The sequence below is a fragment of the Heloderma suspectum genome, chromosome 1, assembly GCF_057233095.1.
Source record: "Heloderma suspectum isolate Gila_16-S chromosome 1, 16-S_ref, whole genome shotgun sequence".
NCBI classification, from domain to species: Eukaryota; Metazoa; Chordata; class Lepidosauria; order Squamata; family Helodermatidae; genus Heloderma; species Heloderma suspectum.
The window spans coordinates 72,920,215-72,942,069 of record NC_139458.1 but is presented as its reverse complement, the minus strand read 5'-3'; the positions used below and the strand labels follow the sequence as shown (position 1 = coordinate 72,942,069).

The 21,855-nt window shown below is 41.8% G+C and overlaps 1 protein-coding gene across 1 annotated transcript in view; it reads right to left on the bottom strand.

Moving 5' to 3' along the window:
• Nucleotides 1-21,855, bottom strand: part of STARD9 (StAR related lipid transfer domain containing 9) — a 173,519-nt gene that overhangs the window by 139,174 nt on the left and 12,490 nt on the right. Inside the window, exon 3 of the mRNA XM_084846678.1 lies at nt 17,067-17,183. Coding sequence (XP_084702804.1) covers nt 17,067-17,183 — 117 coding nt within the window. The remainder of the gene's footprint in view (nt 1-17,066; nt 17,184-21,855) is intronic.

Below are 21,855 nucleotides of genomic sequence, written 5' to 3'. Positions count from 1 at the left end.
TTCAGTGGGTCTTACTCTCCAGTAAGTGTGCAAACAGCTGCAGCCTACATCTAGTATTACTTTTAACCTGATGTTTTATTCTTTTACCTTGTTGTCCACTGGTCTGAAATCTTCTGATAGGGAGCAGTATATAAATACTGTAAATAAATTTTTAAAAATAGTAACCCAAATAAAATACTTGTTGGATCTTTACTAATTCCTGTTATGATATTTATATCTTGTAGAACTATACTCTAGTAAACTTGTGTCTTGAAGCATATCCAAACATATAATAAATCTGTATTAAATTATACTTCCCACATCCACACACACACACAATATTTTATTCCATGTCTTATAAAAGTTACTATTCATACTATTTTAGTTGAAACAGTGCCTTTATTAAATTTTGATTTATACAGGTTCTCTTTACGTTTCCAATTACTTTCTGATAATACCAATCCTAAACTAGCAGACTCCATTTTGAACTGGCATGCTTCTATCTGTTCTGCTTAAATTAGGAACATAATATACAACCTTCATATAATTTTGTTGAGTTGTATCTATAAACATTATTTTAACTTCTGTTCATTGGCTCATCTCTATTCTTCCTTGAAATTAATATTTTAAAAGTATCTCACTGTCACCTATAGATTCCCCCCCCCGCCGCCAATTAGGGTCTGAAACCAACTATTTGGTACAGTTGCACATGTAATCTCATTACTTTCCATCATGTCCACAAGATTTCTCTACTTTTGAGTTGTTCCCATGTTCTCAATAAACCCAATTGTTAACCAAAATGAAAATCTTTATCATGGAAGACAGAGGCCAAGATTGATCTATCAGGGCTCATTCTTCCTTGATATTTTCCCCATCTTTATCAAACTTTGCCCAGATAATACATTCTCCATTCAGTTTAACTTTTCCAAACTTGATTCTAACCATTTGAAAGAGTTGAAATGTAAGCACTGCTCTATCTAGCTCTAGCATTGAGAACTTTTATCCTAAGCAACCCATATAACAAAGTGTCAGGAGACACTTGGGCTCAAATTGGGAACCTTCAGATCTCAGTGTTCAGCTGCCCCATGTGGTGAATTACTGAAATGCTTCTTGAGGCATCTCCCTAGGCAGCCTAGTATCTTCAGGCCCTGGAAGATAATAGGGCTGCCACGCACCCAGGCTGGTCATTGGATCCTCTTTCACAGGAAGGACTATACAAGGGCTCCCTGTTCCAATTAAGTCTTGCTCAGGCAACAAAGTCTTCCTGAGTTCTGATGTGTTCATGTATCATTTGGTTGTCCTTCTGGCTTGCTCCTTGCTCCTGCCGCTTGGGTTGTCCTTTGGTTCTGACTTGCTCTTTGGTCTTTACGACTGGCTTTGTCCCATGATTTCTGGTTCTCAAGTCACCCCCAATTGCTGCCTGCAGCCCAGCCCTGACGCAAAACAAGTGCGAAAGAACCATCTTTCATAAAATATTAACACACTCTAGACTTGTTCCATCCTCACTTATGTTGTTGTTGTTCAGTCATGAAGTTGTGTCCGACTCTTCGTGACCCCATGGACCATAGCATGCCAGGCCTTCCTGTCCTCCGCTCTCTCCCAGAGTGTGCTCAAGTTCATATTCATTGCATCGGTGATGCTATCTAGCCATCTCATCCTCTGCCGCCCCCTTCTCCTTTTGTTGTTGTTGTTTATTCGGTCAGTCACTTCCGACTCTTCGTGACTTCATGGACCAGCCCACGCCAGAGCTTCCTGTCGGCCGTCGCCACCCCCAGCTCCCCCAAGGTCAAGTCCGTCACCTCTAGAATATCATCCATCCACCTTGCCCTTGGTTGGCCCCTCTTCCTTTTGCCTTCCACTTTCCCTAACATCAGCATCTTCTCCAGGGTATCCTGTCTTCTCATGATGTGGCCAAAGTACTTCAGTTTTGCCTTTAATATCATTCCCTCAAGTGAACAGTCTGGCTTTATTTCCTGGAGTATGGACTGGTTTGATCTTCTTGCAGTCCAAGGCACTCTCAGAATTTTCCTCCAGCACCACAGTTCAAAAGCATCTATCTTCCTTCGCTCAGCCTTCCTTATGGTCCAGCTCTCGCAGCCATAGGTTACTACGGGGAATACCATTGCTTGAACTATGCAGACCTTTGTGGTCAGTGTGATGTCTCTGCTCTTCACTATTTTATCAAGATTTGTCATTGCTCTCCTCCCAAGAAGTAAACGTCTTCTGATTTCCTGGCTGCAGTCAGCATCTGCAGTAATCTTTGCACCTAGAAAGACAATATCTGTCACTGCATCCACGTTTTCTCCCTCTATTTGCCAGTTATCAATCAAGCTGGTTGCCATAATCTCAGTTTTTTTGAGGTTTCACTGCAACCCAGCTTTTGCACTTTCTTCTTTCACCTTTGTCACGAGGTTCCTCAGCTCCTCCTCGCTTTCAGCCATCAAAGTGGTATCATCTGCATATCTGAGATTGTTAATGTTTCTTCCAGCAATTTTAACTCCAGCCTTGGCTTTGTCAAGCCCAGCACGTCGCATGATGTGTTCTGCGTACAGGTTGACTAGGTAGGGTGAGAGTATACAACCCTGCCGTACTCCTTTCCCAATCTTAAACCAGTCCGTTGTTCCGTGGTCTGTTCTTACCGTTGCTACTTGGTCATTATATAGATTCCTCAGGAAGCAGACAAGATGACTTGGTATCCCCATACCACCAAGAACTTGCCACAATTTGTTATGATCCACACAGTCAAAGGCTTTAGAATAGTCAATAAAACAGAAATAGATGTTTTTCTGAAACTCCCTGGCTTTCTCCATTATCCAGCGGGTATTGGCAATGTGGTCTCTAGTTCCTCTGCCTTTTCTAAACCCAGCTTGTACATCCGGCAATTCTCGTTCCATGAATTGCTGGAGTCTACCTTGCAAGATCTTGAGCATTACCTTACTGGCATGTGAAATAAATGCCACTGTTTGATAGTTTGAACATTCTTTGGTGCTTCCCTTTTTTGGTATGGGGATATAAGTTGATCTTTTCCAATCTGTTGGCCATTCTTGTGTTTTCCAAATTTGCTGGCATATGGCATGCAGCACCTTGACAGCATCATCTTGCAAGATTTTAAACAGTTCAGCTGGGATACCGTCATCTCCTGCTGCCTTGTTATTAGCAATGCTTCTTAAGGCCCATTCAACCTCACTCTTCAGGATGTCTGGCTCTAGCTCACTGACCACACCGTCAAATCTATCCCCGATATTATTATCCTTCCAATACAGATCTTCCGTATATTCTTGCCACCTTTTCTTGATCTCTTCTGCTTCTGTTAGGTCCTTCCCATCTTTGTTTTTGATCATACCCATTTTTGCCTGGAATTTACCTCCGCTGTTTCTAATTTTCTGGAAGAGGTCTCTTGTCCTTCCTATTCTATTATCTTCTTCCGCTTCCGCGCATTGCTCGTTTAAAAACAATTCCTTATCTCTTCTGGCTAACCTCTGCAATTTTGCATTTAATTGGGCATATCTCCCCCTATCACTGTTGCCTTTTGCTTTCCTTCTTTCTTGGGCTGCTTCCAGTGTCTCAGCAGACAGCTATCTTGCCTTCTTGGTTTTCTTTTTCTTTGGGACGGTTTTTGTTGCCACCTCCTGAACAATGTTGCAAACTTCTGTCCATTGTTCTTCTGGGACCCTATCTACTAAATCTAGTCCCTTAAATCTATTCTTCACCTCCACTGCATATTCATTAGGAATATTAGTGAGCTCATATCTAACTGATCTGTGGGTCTTCCCTATTCTTTTTAGTCTGATTCTAAATTGTGCAATAAGAAGTTCGTGATCTCAACTACAATCAGCTCCAGGTCTTGTTTTTACCAACTGCATAGATGTCCGCCACCTTTGGCTACAAACGATGTAGTCAATCTGATTTCGGTGTCGACCGTCTGGTGAAGTCCATGTATAAAGTCATCTCTTAGGTTGTTGGAAGAGAGTGTTTGTTATGCACAGTGAGTTGTCTTGGCAAAATTCTATCAGCCTATGTCCTGTTTCATTTTGTTCTCCCAGACCATGCTTGCCTGTAATTCTCCTTTTACCTTCAATCTTTCCCAGCATCAGGGTCTTTTCCAGTGAGTTTTCTCTTCGCATTAGGTGGCCAAAATATTTGAGCTTCAGCTTCAGTATCTGTCCTTCCAATGAGCAGTCAGGGTTGATTTCCTTTAGGGTCGACTGATTTGACCTCCTTGCAGTCCAGGGGACTCGTAAGAGTCTCTACCAATTTCTTAATATGGATTTGGTAAAAAAGAAGAAGTGAATTTGTACTGAATAATCTCAACATTATATTCATTTTGAATGAGACAATTGTCCCACTATCATGTAACTTGATTTCCAGTTTTCTAAATCCTTTTTATATTAATAATAACCAACTCATAATTATCCATATCTTCTGATCAATATATACCAAACATTTTTGAACAATTCCACAGCAGTTTATTTCTTAGATTAGTATCCACAGTGTCCCAGTGCTAGCACTAATTATGTTGTGCTAAGGTAAACAAATGCTTGCACAATGTAACTAGCTCAATAGGAAAATGTGGCGATTTGCTGTTGAAATTCAGTGGCAAATCACTGCTTTTTCTCATTGCGCTCATTATGTTGTGCAAGCAGTGGTTTACATTGGCGCTAGCAGGAGCATACCGTTGGATTCTTCTCATTGCGTCTATGTCTTGCATTCTACTATCATAACCTTTTGATTGCCTCTGTCAATCAATTAATATTTGAACCACTTCCACTTTTTTGAAATATTCTTCCTAATTTTAGTTCTTTCCTTTAGTTTCCTTTTTTCAAGACCCTCACCCCATGTTACGTTTCTAACAGAACTCTAAATCTCAGAATAAACATATTTTAGTAAAAGGTATTTTAAAGAGGAAAAGCACTTTAATTGTAAACTATCTTTTGTCATTGTTTATAAAATCTGGATTAAATCTAATGTGCATTGACTCACTATATGCCTGGCTTCAGTAATATCCACTTCTGTCCCTAGGGTGCAAAAAGATTTAACAAAGCCTCATAATGGAAAATATCACAAATATACGCAAACAATGTGATCTGTTAAACAGATGGCCGTGTAGGGATGTTGTCGACTATACTGCTCTACAGGAAAAGAGAGACAGAATGATAAATCTTATTCGGAAGTGCACACTATCAGCTCACACATTTAACAATTCAAGCGTTAATTAATGAGTTTATTAGTTTTACAACAAACATAAAATTTTTCCAATCACACCTCCACCCCACAATTTCCAGTCCCATGTCCAGTGAGTACAAATTGCCAGTAGACAATGAAGCCTGATAAATTACAGAATGGTTTGGATCCAGATTTATTCATACTTAGAATAGACCCATGGATTGCAATGGGTCTACAGTTAGTCATGGCTAACTTAAGTCCCATTCATTTCAAGTGGTTTACTCTACACATGACTAAGTCTGGATCCAACCCTATGAACTGATGGCATTAAAGCACCAGAGGGCTACAGGGGCATAATTAATTAAACATCCCCAATGCTCCCCCACCAAAAGGCTATAAACACAACAAAAACAAATACACATACAAACTAAGGTAGCCTCAGACTGACTGTGATGAAGGAATACAAGTGACACAAAATGCATGTGAACTGAATTCCTTATGCACATTGTTGCACATTAATGGTAACAGAAAACATGAAGTATCTCCTAATTATTAAATCGTAGAAAAGTCATAGCTGAACTGCTGTATCTAGATAACACATTTGGTGAAGTATCCCAACATCAACACCTTGACCTCATAAAGCCCATAATGTGAATGGGCTTGAAGGTTCTCCAATTTCTACTGATTCTCTCCCTGGCACTGCACACTATTCCAGGCCCCTCAACCCTCAGGAACGACTTTTTGGCAAGTGACTGCAGAAAGGAAGGAGTGAGAAAGGCCCATTGCATGAACAGAACTCATGGTTCTTTTGTTCCAAAACACATTTATACAACACTTTTTGTAAGCACTCAAAGTGCTTCACATACCGTCTCTGAACAATCTTTACAACATAAACATAATTTGTGAGTTATGTTAGTATTATTATCCCCATATTACAGATGTGGGAGGGAGAATGTCTGAGAAGCAACGGCTTGTATACGTATAAAATGGCTGAAGTAGGTTTTATCATATGAACTTCCTGGCTCACAATTCATTCTCTTAACCACTGTCTGTGGTACGCTGATCAACAGTGTGGTGATAGAGAGTGTTTATAATAAAAACTGAAGGCCAAACTACATGAGACCTCATTCATGCAATTAGCATGAATACCCCCACCCCATCCCAAACACCTGCCATTTACTTTTGAAAAGCCATTCACACAAGTAGCAATATCTAACTGTGTAAATAGCATATCCTTTAGTTTGGTCCCCTCAAAAGAGGGTGAAATTATCCTAACAACTGGATAGAAAGAGAATGACTGAAAAGAGAAAACATAAGGAACATGAGGGGGAGAGGCTGCAGTTTTTAGGGCAAAAAATGACAAAGGCACAGGGTAGTTTTTAACTAAAAGGAGAGAGAGTGAAATGGCACATATAGGAAATACGTTGAAAAGGAAAACATGGCACTACTGATAATGTCCAGGGAACTGGAGGAAAGGGAAAAAGGAAAGGAAAATGGAATCTACATTCACAGATACCTAATGTGTAGGTGTATACAAAAGGACCTGTCAATCAGGTAAGGGAATGTTGTTGACCAATTCAAAAACAGAATTGAAGATCTGGAGTTCCAGCATAGCCAGGTCTGGGGGTTCTATAATATCAACAGAGGCTCAGCAATTCTGCATTACTTGCAAGAGAAACAAAAAGTTCTGCTGGGTTGTCTTAACAAAGCACAACATACAATCATGCTCTAAAATGCCCAAAGTTATCATCAGTATTTCCCTCCAGTACATTGTTGTTGTTGTTCAGTCATTACGTCGTGTCCGACTCTTCGTGACCCCATGGACCATAGCACGCCAGGCCTTCCTGTCCTCTGCTCTCTCCCGGAGTGTGCTCAAGTTCATATTCATTGCATTGGTGATGCTATCTAGCCATCTCATCCTCTGCCAACCCTTCTCCTTTTGCCTTCAATCTTTCCCAGCATCAGGGTCTTTTCCAGGGAGTTTTCTCTTCACATTAGGTGGCCAAAATATTGCAGCTTCAGCTTCAGTATCTGTCCTTCCAATGAACAGGCAAGGTTGATTTCCTTTAGGATGGACTGATTTGACCTCCTTGCAGTCCAGGGGACTCGTAAGAGTCTTCTCCAGCACCACAGTTCGAAAGCTTCGGCGCTCAGCCTTCCTTATAGTCCAGCTCTCACAGCCATATGTTACTACTGGGAAAACCATAGCTTTGATTAGACGGACCTTTGTCAGCAAGGTGATGTCTCTGCTTCTTACTATGCTGTCTAGGTTTGCCATAGCTTTCCTCCCAAGGAGCAAGAGTCTTTTAATTTCATGGCTACAGTCACCGTCTGCGGTGATCTTGGCGCCCAAGAAAATAAAATCTGTCACTGCTTCCATCTCTTCCCTTTCTATATGCCAGGAAGTGATGGGGCCAGATGCCATGATCTTAGTTTTTTTAATGTTGAGTTTCAAGCCAGCTTTTGCACTCTCCACTTTCACCCTCAACAAGAGGCTCTTTTAGGGATGTCAGAGAATTCCGCCACGGATCTCAGGGAGGCCGAATGCCAGCACATTTGGCCCCCCGAAATCGGTGGCGGAACGGTCTGCCCCCCCCCACCCCGGGATGGGACTTAACTTGGGCGGATCTTCCTGGCGGCGGTGGCGGCTCTAGCGGCAGTTCGGCGGCGGCCGCAGCTGTGGTGGCCGGTCTTCCAACTGGCCGCCGCCGCCGCCATTTCTAGTAAAAAAAAACAAAAAACAAAAAAACGTAATAGGCTACGTAAAGATTTACGTAGCCTATCACAGCTAGATTTTTAAAAAACACCGTGATAGGCTACGTAAATGTTTACGTAGCCTATCACGGCTTTAAAAGAAAAAAGAAACGGGCGTACGTAAATGATGGCGCCCATGGGCGCCGCCATTTGCGTTCCTTATTTTGGCACGTCTTAGTCTACGTAAACATTTACGTAGACTAAGACAGCGAAAATAAGGGGAACGCAAATAGCGTAGACTACGCTATTTGCGTTCCCCTTATTTTCGCCGTCTTAGTCTACGTAAATGTTTACGTAGACTAAGACGTGCCAAAATAAGGAACGCAAATGGCGGCTCCCATGGGCGCCGCCATTTGCGTACGCATGTGTTTTTTTCTTCTTTTAAATCAGCTGTGATAGGCTACATAAACATTTATGTAGCCTATCACGGCTGACTGCAGGGACACAAACGGCGGCGGCTACGGCCACCGCCATTTGTGTCCCTGCTAGCCAGTGGCTGGATGTCCGGCCACTGGCGGAGCCGGCCGGCAGCTCCGCAGAATCCCTGCGGAGCGAAGCCGGTCGGCCAGGATTCAGGGGGGATGGAGCGCCTCCCCCCGGCCAGAATTTTGGGGGGAGGGACGAAGCGCCTCCCCCCCCCACGAATGTCACCCTTCGAAAAGGTAAGTGACTTTCGTACATCCCTAGGCTCTTTAGATCCTCTTCGCTTTCTGCCATTAGGGTGGTATCGTCTGCATATCTGAGGTTGTTGATAATTCTCCCGGCAATCTTAATTCCGACCTGTGATTCATCCAACCCAGCGTTTCTCATGATGTACTCTGCATATAAGTTAAATAAGCAGGGTGACAATATGCAGCCTTGTCGTACTCCATTCCCAATTTTGAACCAATCGATTGTTCCATGTCCGGTTCTTACTGTTGCTTCTTGACCCTCGTACAGGTTTCTCAGGAGACAGGTAAGGTGGTCTGGTACTCCCATCTCTTTCAGAATTTGCCACAGTTTGTTGTGATCCACACAATCAAAGGCTTTAGCGTAGTCAATGAAGCAGAAATAGACATTTTTCTGGAATTCTCTTGCTTTCTCCATGATCCAGCAAACGTTGACGATTTGATCTCTAGTTCCTCTGCCTCTTTGAAACCCAGCTTGTACTTCCGGTAGTTCTCAGTTCGCATACTGCTGAAGCCTAGCTTGTAGGATTTTGAGCATAACCTTGCTGACATGTGAAATGAGCGTAATTGTACGGTAGTTTGAACCCTCTTTGGCATTGCCCTTCTTTGGAACTGGAATGTAAACTGACCTTTTCCAGTCCTGTGGCCACTGTTGAGTGTTCCAAATTTGTTGGCATATTGAGTGCAAGACTTTAACAGCATCATCTTTTAGGATTTTAAATAGCTCAGCTGGAAGACTGTCATCTCCGCTAGCTTTTTTGTTACTAATGCTTCCTAAGGCCCACTTGACTTCACTCTCGAGGATGTCCGGCTCAAGTTCAGTGACTGCACTATCATGGCTATCAGGGACATTCAGATCTTTCCTGTATAGTTCTTCTGTGTATTCTTTCCACCTCTTCTTAACCTCATCTGCTTCTGCTAGGTCCCTGCCTTCTTTGTCCTTTATCATGCCCGTCTTTGCACAAAATGTTCCCTTGAGATCTCCAATTTTCTTGAAAAGATCTCTAGTCTTCCCCATTCTGTTGTTTTCCTCGATTTCTTTGCATTGTTCATTTAAGAAGGCCTTCTTGTCTCTCCTTGCTATTCTCTGGAACTCTGCATTCCGTTGGATATATCTTCCCCTTTCTCCCTTGCTTTTCTCTTCCCTTCTTTCCTCAGCTACTTGTAAAGCCTCATCAGACAGCTACTTGGCTTTCTTGCATTTCTTTTTTTTGGGGATGGATTTGGTTGCTGCCTCCTGAACAATGTTACGGACCTCCGTCCATAGTTCCTCAGGCACTCTGTCTATCAGGTCTAATCCCTTAAATCTATTCCTCACCTCCACTGTATATTCATAAGGGATATGATTTAGGTCATACCTGAATGGTTTAGTAGTTTTCCCTATGTTCTTCAATTTAAGTTGAAATTTTGCAAGAAGAAGCTCATGATCATGAGTCAGCTCCAGGTCTTGTTTTTACTGACTGTATAGAGCTTCTCCATCTTTGGCTGCAAAGGACATAATCAATCTGATTTCGATATTGACCATCTGGTGATGTCCATGTGTAGAGTCGCCTCTTGTGCTGTTGGAAAAGAGCGTTTGCTATGATCAGCGTGTTCTCTTGGCAAAATTCTATTAGCCTTTGTCCTGCTTCATTTTGTACACCAAGGCCATGCCTGCCTGTTATCCCGGTGATTTCTTGACTTCCTACTTTAGCATTCCAATCCCCTATGATGAAGAGGACATCTTTTTTTGGTGTTAGTTCTAGAAGGTGTTGTAGGTCTTCATAGAACTTATCAACCTCAGCTTCTTCGGCTTCATTGGTTGGGGCATAGACTTGAATTACTGTGATGTTGAATGGTTTGCCTTGGATTCGTACTGAGATCATTCTATCATTTTTGAGATTGTACCCTAGTACTGCTTTTCCCGCCCTTTTATTGACTATGAGTGTTACTCCATTTCTTCTAAGGGATTCTTGCCCACAGTAGTAGATATAATGGTCACCTGAATTAAATTCGCCCATGCTTGTCCATTTTAGTTCGCTGATTCCCAAGATGTCGATGTTCAATCTTGCCATCTCATGTTTGACCACCTCCAGCTTACCTTGATTCATTGATCTTACATTCCAGGTTCCTAAACAATATTGTTCTTTACAGCATCGGATTTTCTTTTCACCACCAGACTCACTCCAGTACATATGAAGAGTTATATGCAGATTTTCTATCAGAAACACTGTAATCATCACTGTGATAGTCTAGAAGGTTGAGATTTTAGAAACTACAATCTCTCAAATAGCCCATCTTTACAATCTCATTGGTAGAAATAATAATACATGGGTTGCGGTTTTAATCAAAAGATGTGTTGCTTTCTATAAGGGATAGGGTTTTCAAAGATAGATTTTAGTAAAATCCTCAAGAAAGCAAGTGACAGTAACTGGGTTCGCATGACACAGTAAGCCACAGTGGGTTCTGAGCCTCCTTAGCATCAGTGTGGCTTATGCAAGAGCAAAGTTTCGCCTGTTCCTTACGTGTATTCTCACCATGTCAATTTCCTTGTATGTTACAGAGCTGAAAGGCAGCACTGAAATAGAGTAGGTACATGGCAGGAAATTGATAAGCCGAGATTTCACATAGGCTAATCTTCACACACTTGTGAAGGATTGGGGGGGAAATATGAGATAGTACAAACCCATTTGTGCAAATCAGAGGCACCAGAAAAGAAAAAAATACAAGTAAATTAAATGCTCCAAAAATGAGCACCAAAGGGGTGCGTGCGAGAGAGAGAGAGAGAGAGAGAGAGAATGAATGAATGAATGAATGACCTACTCAGCAATGTCATCCTCTCGCTATTATGCCTTGAACTGACAATTGTCATTGTCCTCTCTGCTTTCACACTTCCCCGAGTCCTGATGAAGTATACAAGTGGGAATTATTGGCTCCCTCACATTGCAGCTCCCTTTAGGAGCAATTACTGCTGGATTTAGTGCGCTTCAGCAAATTTGTACAAATTTCCCCAACTCTCTCCATCCTATTCAGCTGCCTTCTGAGTTTTTAAAAAAAACTTTTGGGGAGATTTGCACAAATTTAAAGGGTGGGAAGTAAATGGAGGGAAGTTTTGTGCAAACATAAAGGCTTGGAGCAGGGAACCAAGGGCACTAACAGGGGATGAGGGAGAATGGCAGCAGCAGCTAGCAGTGATGGGAGGTGACAAGCATGAACTCCAGCCATAATTGCTCCTAAAGGGAGCCACGATGGGGAAAAGAGGGAGCTTATAATTCCCATTTGTCAACTTCCAAAGCAAAAATAATAACCAAAAAAATTACAATCCCATTTGTGTACTTCCAAAGCACCAAAATAATAATAATTTTAAAAGTGGCAAATGAAGTAAGTGTTCAAAAAAATGGTAGCGATCAGAGTGGGGAGGGGGCCAGAAAAGTTTCCCACCATAGGGACAAGGATACAAGACAGGCTGCCACGAAAGGGACGCTGGGATACATGCAGGGAACAGGCTGGTGGACTGAGGTGGGAAAGAAGCCATAGCAAGCTGCTGATTGGGTGATTATCTGTCAGAGAATAATGTGGTTTGGTGAGTGAACAACCAACCCACAGTGGTTTATCCTCTGTGTGGCTTATGACTTGTGAACTGTCCCAGTGAGTTGTAAGCCAACAGCAGAGAAAAGCCAAAAAAAGGGAGAGACAGGGTAGTTTTTAAGAATAACTCTCGTACGTGTGCATTTTCCACCTCCTGAAGTCTGGAAAAGCAGTACAATTTCTCTCATATCAAGAAAGCAATGTTTAAAAAAGCTTTTATTGTTATGATCTCAGGTGCCAGTATTGGCAACTGGTATTCAAATTACTCCATGGATAGCCTTTCCTATTTCTCTGAACTCAAAACGGAGGCTTTTTATGGGAATATATTTACAGGAAATACTTTATGGACGTTATTATAAACAAACAGGAACTTCAACAGCGATACTTACATAGAAGTTCTTTGTCAGCTGACAACTTTTGTTTTGGCAAGATCTTAATTCTTGGATCACATGATTAATACGATACAATTAGTTGATGAATTGGTGACAGCAATTTTCAATGGTGAAAGGGCAAATTAAGGGCACAGGTTTATTTTTAAAGGCTACTTTGGTTCCAGTGTTCTCTTTTAGTCATGAATTAAAAATAAAACATTGAGGATGGTTCATAAGATGACAGGTCACATTTTTCCCCTTTACAGCTAATAGCTTACTAAGACAGCAATCTATCCCTGGGAGCGCTATTATGAAATTCCACCTCTGAGGGGGTAGACACTGCCACAACCTTGGGAGGGGGAATCTGAATGGGGATTGTTCTCCCAACCCCTTCACCCTCTGCAGCCACTGTAGAAAGCACTGCAGTGGCTTCCTCACCCAAAAGCAGAGCTCTGACCTTGGGTGAAGATGCATGTGAAGAGGAGGGGAGGGGAGGCACCAAGGATCCGCAGAATCCTAAAGCCTGCCACCTACCATCCCTGCAACTCTGCTGGATGCACTCAAAAGTGCATCTAGTGGAATATCACTAGAAAGGAGGACTGAGCATTGAAAACTGCCTCCGTCACTCCTCCTGTTCTGTTGGGCACCTACCGGCAGAGCATATGATTATTGGAGTGCTTTGATGTCAGAGCTCTCCCTCGACACCCATAGGATTGCTCTGTAAGAGCATTACATTTACTATAGCCCTGATTTTTCTGAAATGCTGTGCCTTGTAATGATATGAAGAATACAAGATTTTTTGAATGTGGAAAGAGAAGTCATAAAATCAGAATACGCTGGTAGAAAAGAAACCAAAATCAACACACAAAACACCAAGGCAGTCTTGGACTTCGGAGAAGCTAAAAATAATCCCTGATCTTTGTAGAGTTTTGATAAATGGTACAACCCAAAGCTACCTTCTTGTTTTAAGAAGATCAGATTAACAGGCGTGATGCAGCTTTTTCCCCCTTTAGCAATCTAACAAGCTGCCTGAGTAATCTTTGAAGACATCGTACTGATGCTGACTATTAAATGCAATAAGAGATTGATCATGACTATCCGAATCAGTGATTTTCACACAGCGTTCTGGTCACTCTGACGTTTTTCAGAAACCTGTGAGTGCCCCTCAATGAGAATTCAGTTAAGTGAACACTTTTCACAGAAAGAAAGTTTGGCAATGGCAAACCCTTGTAATGTACAGTCACAAGTTAGTGTTGGGCATGTTGTAGGTTGCACTTTCTACAGTGAAGCCTGTCCAGTAATCCACAGAATGTGTGTCCTAGGAAATATCCCAGAATCTTCTACAGTGTGCTAGGTTTCACTGGCTAAATTGCTGGTGAATGGGCTAATATGGAAAAGGTTCCCCAAAGATGCACAATTTCAAAACCACTGCCCTAGACTACATTTCCATTGATAGTTTCTTGGCTAGGCTCTCTCTATAAGGTCCTCTATGGAACCATTACCTGTTTGGTATGTTAGAAAGGACAAATGATCTAGCAGCTTGAAATTGGTGGCTTTTAGTGACTTTTGGAAAGCATGCAATCTTATAGTGCTTTAATAGTATAGCGTAGTATATCATTCTCCTCACGAGCAATATGACCTGTGGTCATGGCATATTATCAAGCTTCATTCTGCCACATGGTAAATTCCAAGTGCCAGCTTCTGTTAGCAAAAGTGTTTAGTTTTCTTAGTGAACCTAGATGCATGCTGAGCAAATATATTCATTAATATTAGTAATATATATTACTATGAGCTGTAAGGTCAACACAGGAGTCCTTAATGCTTTGTTGTATCAATCAGTAGGGACATAACTCATGGTGAACTACAATGAAATTTCTGTCTGTAGGACCCCCGTTAGTTTCATATATTTCTACTGTCAACAACTGAGTAGTAAGTAACAAGTCTAAACTTGCTGTGTCTTTAGTGTAAAACAATACTGTAAGACTCAATGGCATGACAAACTTGTCCACAATACTTGTCACTGGTTTTAATTAATAAAAAGCCTTAAACAAAGATACCAGACCATAAACAGCAAGTCACTGCTATATATTTGTATGTATTCTCTACAAAATGATGTATTTCTTTGAATCACATATGTGGGAATGAAATAGCATATACATCAATTTGTAAATGGTTGTCCATATCCACTCTTTGTATTGTAAAATTTTTATCATTTGACAGGACAACATGAAGTTCAGATTTGTGGTAAAAAGATCATCTGTATCTACCTTGGATTCAAAATATGACTACACAAATTAACAGAATATAAGTGTATCTATAGATATTAGCCAAGGGCATTCATCTTTATGTTCAGGGTATTCCCAAACTTTAGTCTGCGTGAAATTCAGAGAACAAGAATGGTGTATTCCATTTGTGTCTTCTCCTGCTATATTCTTAAGACTTTAACAAATATCAATGCACACAGATATACAGTGCCTTGCATAAGTATTCACCCCTCTTTGACTTCTCCACATTTTGTCATGTTACAACCTGGAATTAAAATAGATTTAATTAGGATTCCTTGTTACTGGTCTACACAAAGTAGTCCATAATGTCAAAGTGGGGAAAAATCTACATATTTTACAAAATGATTTACAAATAAAAAACTGAAAAGTCTGGATTGCATAAGTTTTCACCCCCTTTGCTGTGACACCTCTAAATAAGCTCTGGTGCAACCAATTGCCTTCAAAAATCACATAATTAGTTGAATGGAGTCCACCAGTGTGCAATTCAAGTGTCACATGATCTCAGATTAAATACACCTGTTTCTAGAAGCCCTCAGAGTTTGTTGGAGAGCATATCTAAACAAACAGCATCATGAAGACCAAGGAGCTGTCAAATCAAGTCCAGGATAAAGTTCTGGAAAAGCACCAATCAGGGTTAGGTTATTAAAAAAATCCCAAACTATGAACATCCCCTGAAGCATCATTAAATCTGTTACTACAAAATGGAAAGAATATGGCACAACTGCAACTCCGCCTAGAGAAGGCTGACCACGAAAACTCAGTGACCAGGTAAGGAGGGCATTACTCAGAGAAGCAACCAGGAGGCCAATGGTAACTCTGAAGGAGCTCCACAGCTGAGATAGGACAAACCATCCATGGGACAACTATCACTTGGATGCTCCACTCAGCTGGGCTTTATAGAAGAGTGGTGAGAAAGAAAACATTGCTGAAAAAAACCCATATCAAATCCTGTTTGGATTTTGCCAAAAGGCATGTGGAAGACACAGCAAACACATGGAAAAAGGTTCTCTGCTCTGATGAGACCAAAACTGAACTTTTTGGCCTTACTGCAAAATGCTATGTGTGGCACAAAGCCAACTATGTTCATCGCCCTGAGAACAGCATCCCCGCAGTGAAGCATGGTGGTGGCAGCAGCATCTTGTGGGTATGCTTTTCATTGGCAGGGATTGGGAAACTGGTCAGGACTGACAGAAAGTTGGATGAAGCCAAATACAGGTAAGGGGGTGGAGGTTCACCTTCCAGCAGGACAGTGACCCTAAACACACAGCCTAAGTTACACTGGAGTAGTTTAAAAACAAGAACCTGAATATCTTAGAATCCCCCAGTCAAAGCCCAGACCTCAATCTGATTGAGAATCTGTGGCAAGACTTAAAAATTGCTGTTCACCAACAGTCCCCATCCAACCTGACAGAGCTTGAGCAATTTTGCCAAAAACAATGGACAAAAACTGCAGGATCCAGATGAACAAAGCTGGTAGAGACTTACCCCAAAAGACTCACAGCCGTAATTGTTGTCAAAGGTGCTTCTACCAAGTATTGACTAATGGGGGTGAATACTAGGCACCCAACAAATGCCAGTTTGTTTTTGTTTAATTAACTTTTGTGTCATAATAAAAATATTTTGCACCTTCAAAGGGTTAAGTACATTGTGTAAATCAAATAGTGAAAATGCCAATTAAATCCACTGTAATTCCAGGTTGTAACACAATAAAATGTGGACAAGTCAAAGGTGTGTGTGAATACTTATGCAAGGCACTATATCTGGCAGAACATATTCTCATTCCAAGCACCATCCCAGGATCAATGTTACCTGCAGATGAGCTGGTATTTTTTGTATTTGCAGGGCTGCTCTAAAGCATCTGGACTTTTGGCCACCGTTAGAAATATCTGGGATGGGCTGTAAGGTAACATTTTTGGTCTGAGCCAGTAAGACAGTTCATACCACCCCAACCCCCAATTGTTGTTGTTCAGTCGTTAAGTCGTGTCCGACTCTTCGTGACCCCATGAAACACAGCACGCCAGGCCTTCCTGTCCTCCGCTCTCTCCCGGAGCGTGCTCAAGTTCATATTCATTGCATCAGTGATGCTATCTAGCCATCTCATCTTCTGCCGTCCCCTTCTCCTTTTGCCTTCAATCCTTCCCAGCATCAGGGTCTTTTCCAGTGAGTTTTCTCTTTGCATTAGGTGGCCAAAATATTTATAATCTTATTGATTTCCAAGTAAAAACAAAAAAAGAATGAATTATAAAAGAAGAAAAAGAACTGAAGCAAACATCACTTACAAGTTCCTGAGATGCATATTTAGGATCCTCAGGATCAACTGACCAATAGCAGTAATCAAAGCCAAATGCCACAGTTTTCTCCCTTGTATCCCAAAGACCCTCATACCGGTTGTCCACCTGAGTTGAGAGGAAACAGAAGGATGCAACATGCATTAGTTGTGTCAACAAGGATTAATCTAGGGCAGGATGTTTATGCAGAATACATTTTTATAATCACAAAATATTTATAGAGCCAAATGTAGCCGGTATATTCTTTTTCCTAGGTTTAAATTTAAAAGAAAGAAAATACATGAAAGAAGCACTAATACTACTCGGACAAGGATGTCTGGAATTTTGCAGTGAAAACAATCTCAAATCCTGTTATTCATAGAATAGTAGGGTTGGAAGGGGCCTACAAGGCCATCGAGTCCAACCCCCAAATACCCAAACAATATAACTGAAAGAACTGCAGCATTAAGTGTACTGACGTATGTTGATAAGGACTGGTTCATACATTCATGTTCATCACTTGCTGACTGCTACATCAAGGGACAATATGCGCATGTGAATGAGCCCCACAGATCAAACACCAGAGACAGAACATGTATATCACTTCAAATCACCTGAAATATAATGGGTGCTATCCAATGTTGACCTCCTGCAGGCTGTCCATGTTGGCCAGTGGTGGCAGCGTATGCATGGGCAGCCTCACTGGTGGCGGCGCACACTCAGCCCCTACCACTGGTGACTGTGATGTAGCGCTTCCAGGGGGAAGCGCCACAGCGAGCAGAAATGCTCGTTTCCTGAAGGGCGTGACCCAATACTTCTTAATGAAAGTATTTACTACCTAATACTTTTTAATGAAATCACTTCACCTTTAAGCTACAAATCAGTGTTCAGTAGTCAATTAATATACATGTATATGTGAACCAGCTCTTATAAAATCATAGAATCATAGAATAGTAGGGTTGGAAGGGGCCTACAAGGCCATCGAGTCCAACCCCTGCTCAATGCAGGAATCCAAGTCAGAGCATCCCTGACAGATGGCTGTCCAGCCTTGCCTTGAACACCTCCAGTGTGGGAGAGCCCACCACCTCCCTAGGTAATTGGTTCCATTGTCGTATTGCTCTAACAGTCAGGAAGTTTTTCCTGATGTTCAGCTGGAATCTGGCTTCCTGGAACTTGAGCCCATTATTCCGTGTCCTGCATTCTGGGATGATCGAGAAGATTTGTCGAAAGCTTTGCTGAAGTCGAGGTATATGATGTCCACAGCATTCCCACAGTCCACAAGGGAGGTTACTTGATCAAAAAATGAGATCAGATTTGTCTGGCAGGACTTGTTTTTGACAAATCCATGCCCCCTCTTTAATGAGCTTCTGTCATGCATTAAAAACGTGGTTGTTCAGGCAGGCATTTGGGGTGGGTTAGGGTATTTTAGAAAATGTTTTTACTGTAGAATTTTATTGTTTTAAACTGTTTTACTGTATGCTGTACATCGCCCAGAGTGGCTGGGTGACCAGCCAGATGGGCGATTAATAAATTTAATAATAAATAAATAAACAAATATCGGGGAAATTGAAGTCCCCCATTACTACTACATCATGCTTCCTTAAAACATTGGCTATTTGCTTTTCAAAAGTTTCATCCTCGTCTTCTCCTTGGTTGGGTGGCCAGTAGTAGGCTCCGACCACCAGGGTCCTTTTATTCTTTGCTCCATTTATTTTGATCCAGATGCTCTCGATGGGGCTACCAAGCTCATCCTCCTGTATTTCTGTGCAGGGATATGTATTTTTCACATACAGTGCAACCCCACCTCCCTTTCTGTTCCTCCTGTTCTTTTTGAACAAGTTATATCCTTCAATTGCTGTATTCCAGTCATGAAGGTCATCCCACCAAGTCTCAGTTATACCTATCACGTCATAATTTCCCTCCTGTATTAAGAGTTCAAGTTTGTTCTGTTTATTTCCCATACTCTGGGCAAGTATGAGAAATTTGTCTGTACTTAAGCAATATACCTTAAAGCCAACCCTAAAAAGCTCCTGCAAGTGCCAGTCAAGTAGGCTTTGCTCATCCTTCACCTTTCCCATGAGGGCTTTAATACAAGCCTGGATGGCTCAGCATCCTCTTCCCAGTTGAAAAATTACAAAATGGTGGCCAATTTAAATTTATTTTGGGCAATAACACAAATGTATTTTGGGCAAACTATGACACATAGTTGGATTTTATTGTATTTTGTGTTTATATTTATTGTTGCAAGCCAGCTTGTAAGAACTATGTCCTAAAAAGCAGCATATAAGTGCAGGGGAAGCCCCATGCACAGCAAAGCCAGTTCCCGGATACCATTGGTTGATGATATTGAAAGCCACTGAGAGATCCAAGAGAACCTACAAAGTTGCACTTCCGTTGTCCCTTTCTCAGCATAGGTCATCCCATGGGGCATCTAAGGCCGCTTCTGTTCCAAAACCAGGCCTGAAGCTGGATTGAGATGTATCCAGAAAATCAGTTTCATCCAAGGGTGCCTGTGACCTCAAGAACCTTGCCCAGGAAGGAGATGATAGCAACTGGTCTATAGAGACCATTGTGCTTCAGGAGAGGTGATGAATACTCCCCCTGCTTTTTTAAACCCCACCCCACAGGGGGGGTGGGGTGGAATTTTGGGATGAAAATGGGGGGAGCTTAAACCCTCCTCTCCCCAAGCACCATAGTCCTGATCCAAATTAGAGCCATGGCCACTTTCAGGAGAGTAGGGAAAATCACTCATAGCTCAGCTATACATGATTATAGGACCATTAGTTTGGCCTTCAGATGTATACCAAGGAGCAGTATAGGCTATACAGAGAGGGAGAGAGCACTTAGGGGTGATTGCATCAACTGCCTGGGACATCTCTGTATCCCACAGAGTAACTAGGGCATTGATAGGAATGCTAGCCATACCAACAGGAAAATCCCCTAGAAACTTCCGGAATCCATCAGAATCCATTAACCTCTGGGGGCAGACCATTTTAACATATCCCCCCTTTAGAGAAGAACAGCCAGTGATAGTTTAAACTTCAGCAGGAATTGATCTGACCATGTCAATGGAATAGATGTTAAATCTCCCACTTTCACATCACTATCCTCCTGCCTGACTGAGAAAACCACATCCAGAATGTATCCTGCTACATGCGTTTAGACAATGACATGTTACAACAACCCCATGGTTTGGGCAGCCATGAAGTCTTGAGTCACCCTGGAACCAATGGCTTCAGCAAGTATGTTGCAGTCTCCCAAGACAATCATCCTATCAACACCAAATCCAACATCATCTCTGTCAATTCAGGTAGGGATATTGGTGGACAGTGGGATGGAAGGTTCAGCAGTAGAATTCCTAATCTGTCCTGAGTGTCCAACTCAAGATTGATACTCAGATAGACAGGAAGCCTAGAGAGGGAGATGTAATCCCTATAGACCAGAGTGACCACCCCCGACATTTTCTGGGCCCTCAAAAATAAGAACACGAGACGTGCTGGATCAGAGCAAAGGCCTATCCAGCATTCTATTCAGAGTGGCCAACCACATGCCTGTGGGAAGCCCACAGCAGCACATGAATGAATTGGCATCTTCCCACTCATGTTCCCCAGCAACTGGTATACAGAGGCATGCTGCCTCTGATACTGGATGCAATATATAACCATCATGACTGGTAGCCATTGATAGTATTATTCTTTAAGAACATGAGTCTATGTTGGTGCTGCTCCAAGTACTCAGGAGAGCACATTCGTCCACCCAGGCCTCAGTTATGCATACCAGTTGAGCCCCTCATCCACAGTTAAATCATAGGTGAGAGAGGTTTTATTTTGGAATGATCTAGTATTCAGAATCAGCAGCAACAGACCAGAGGGCAAGCTGGTGAGGCAGTCAGGTACCATTCAGCTGCAAGAAGAACCAGAAGAGGGAACAGACATAAAATGTCTACTAGTTGTGTGTCTCAGCGATATGTTTTATTAACACAATCATTACGTTGTGATCCTATTAACGATTCTTTCAGATGTGATAGGAATGCATTCTACAGATAGATGTGTTCCATGGCTTGCAGTAATACAAGGATATAACACCACTGCACTTTGCTGATGAGAACAATCTACAAAGACGATCTGGAGCAGCAGAAAAGTTGGGAGAACAGAGAGAAAAAGGATCTATATGAGGTAACCAGGAAATATGCCTGAGGAACTCCATTCTTAGCTCTGCATCACCTCTTTCCCTTCTATAGACTGAAAACCTAATATCTCAGGAAGGTAACAGGGGTAAAGGAAACTGTGCGAAACCTATCCCTAACTTCTTCTTCTCACATAAAGTAACACTTATTTCAGAAGCCTGGTATTTTTGCCTGCATATTGACTTTTTTTTCTTTATAGTAAATTCCAGAGTTCCTCAAGGCTGTTTCATATGACACTTTTAGCTGTGAACACCCAAGTACAAAATACAGGAATTGCACTTTAAATGCAAACCATGACTATGTGTATTAATATTCCCATTCTTCATTAAATCACATGTGCACCATAATCACGCCTTCATTATCATGTGTTTTAAGGAGAAATGGCAAAAGTAATACATTACGGTGTGGCTAACATCTGAAATACGACTTGCATATTATACTCAGAGTACAAGAAATCTTGGAGAAACTGTTCCTATAGGTGATAATTTTCGAAGCTAGAGTACTCTCTTCTTCACTCTCCAAATAGGTAACTCCCTTGGAGTTTGGAAGGGGCAGTGTCCATAAATCAATAAAGATAATCAAAATAATGATATTTTCTGAAAACACTGCTAATAA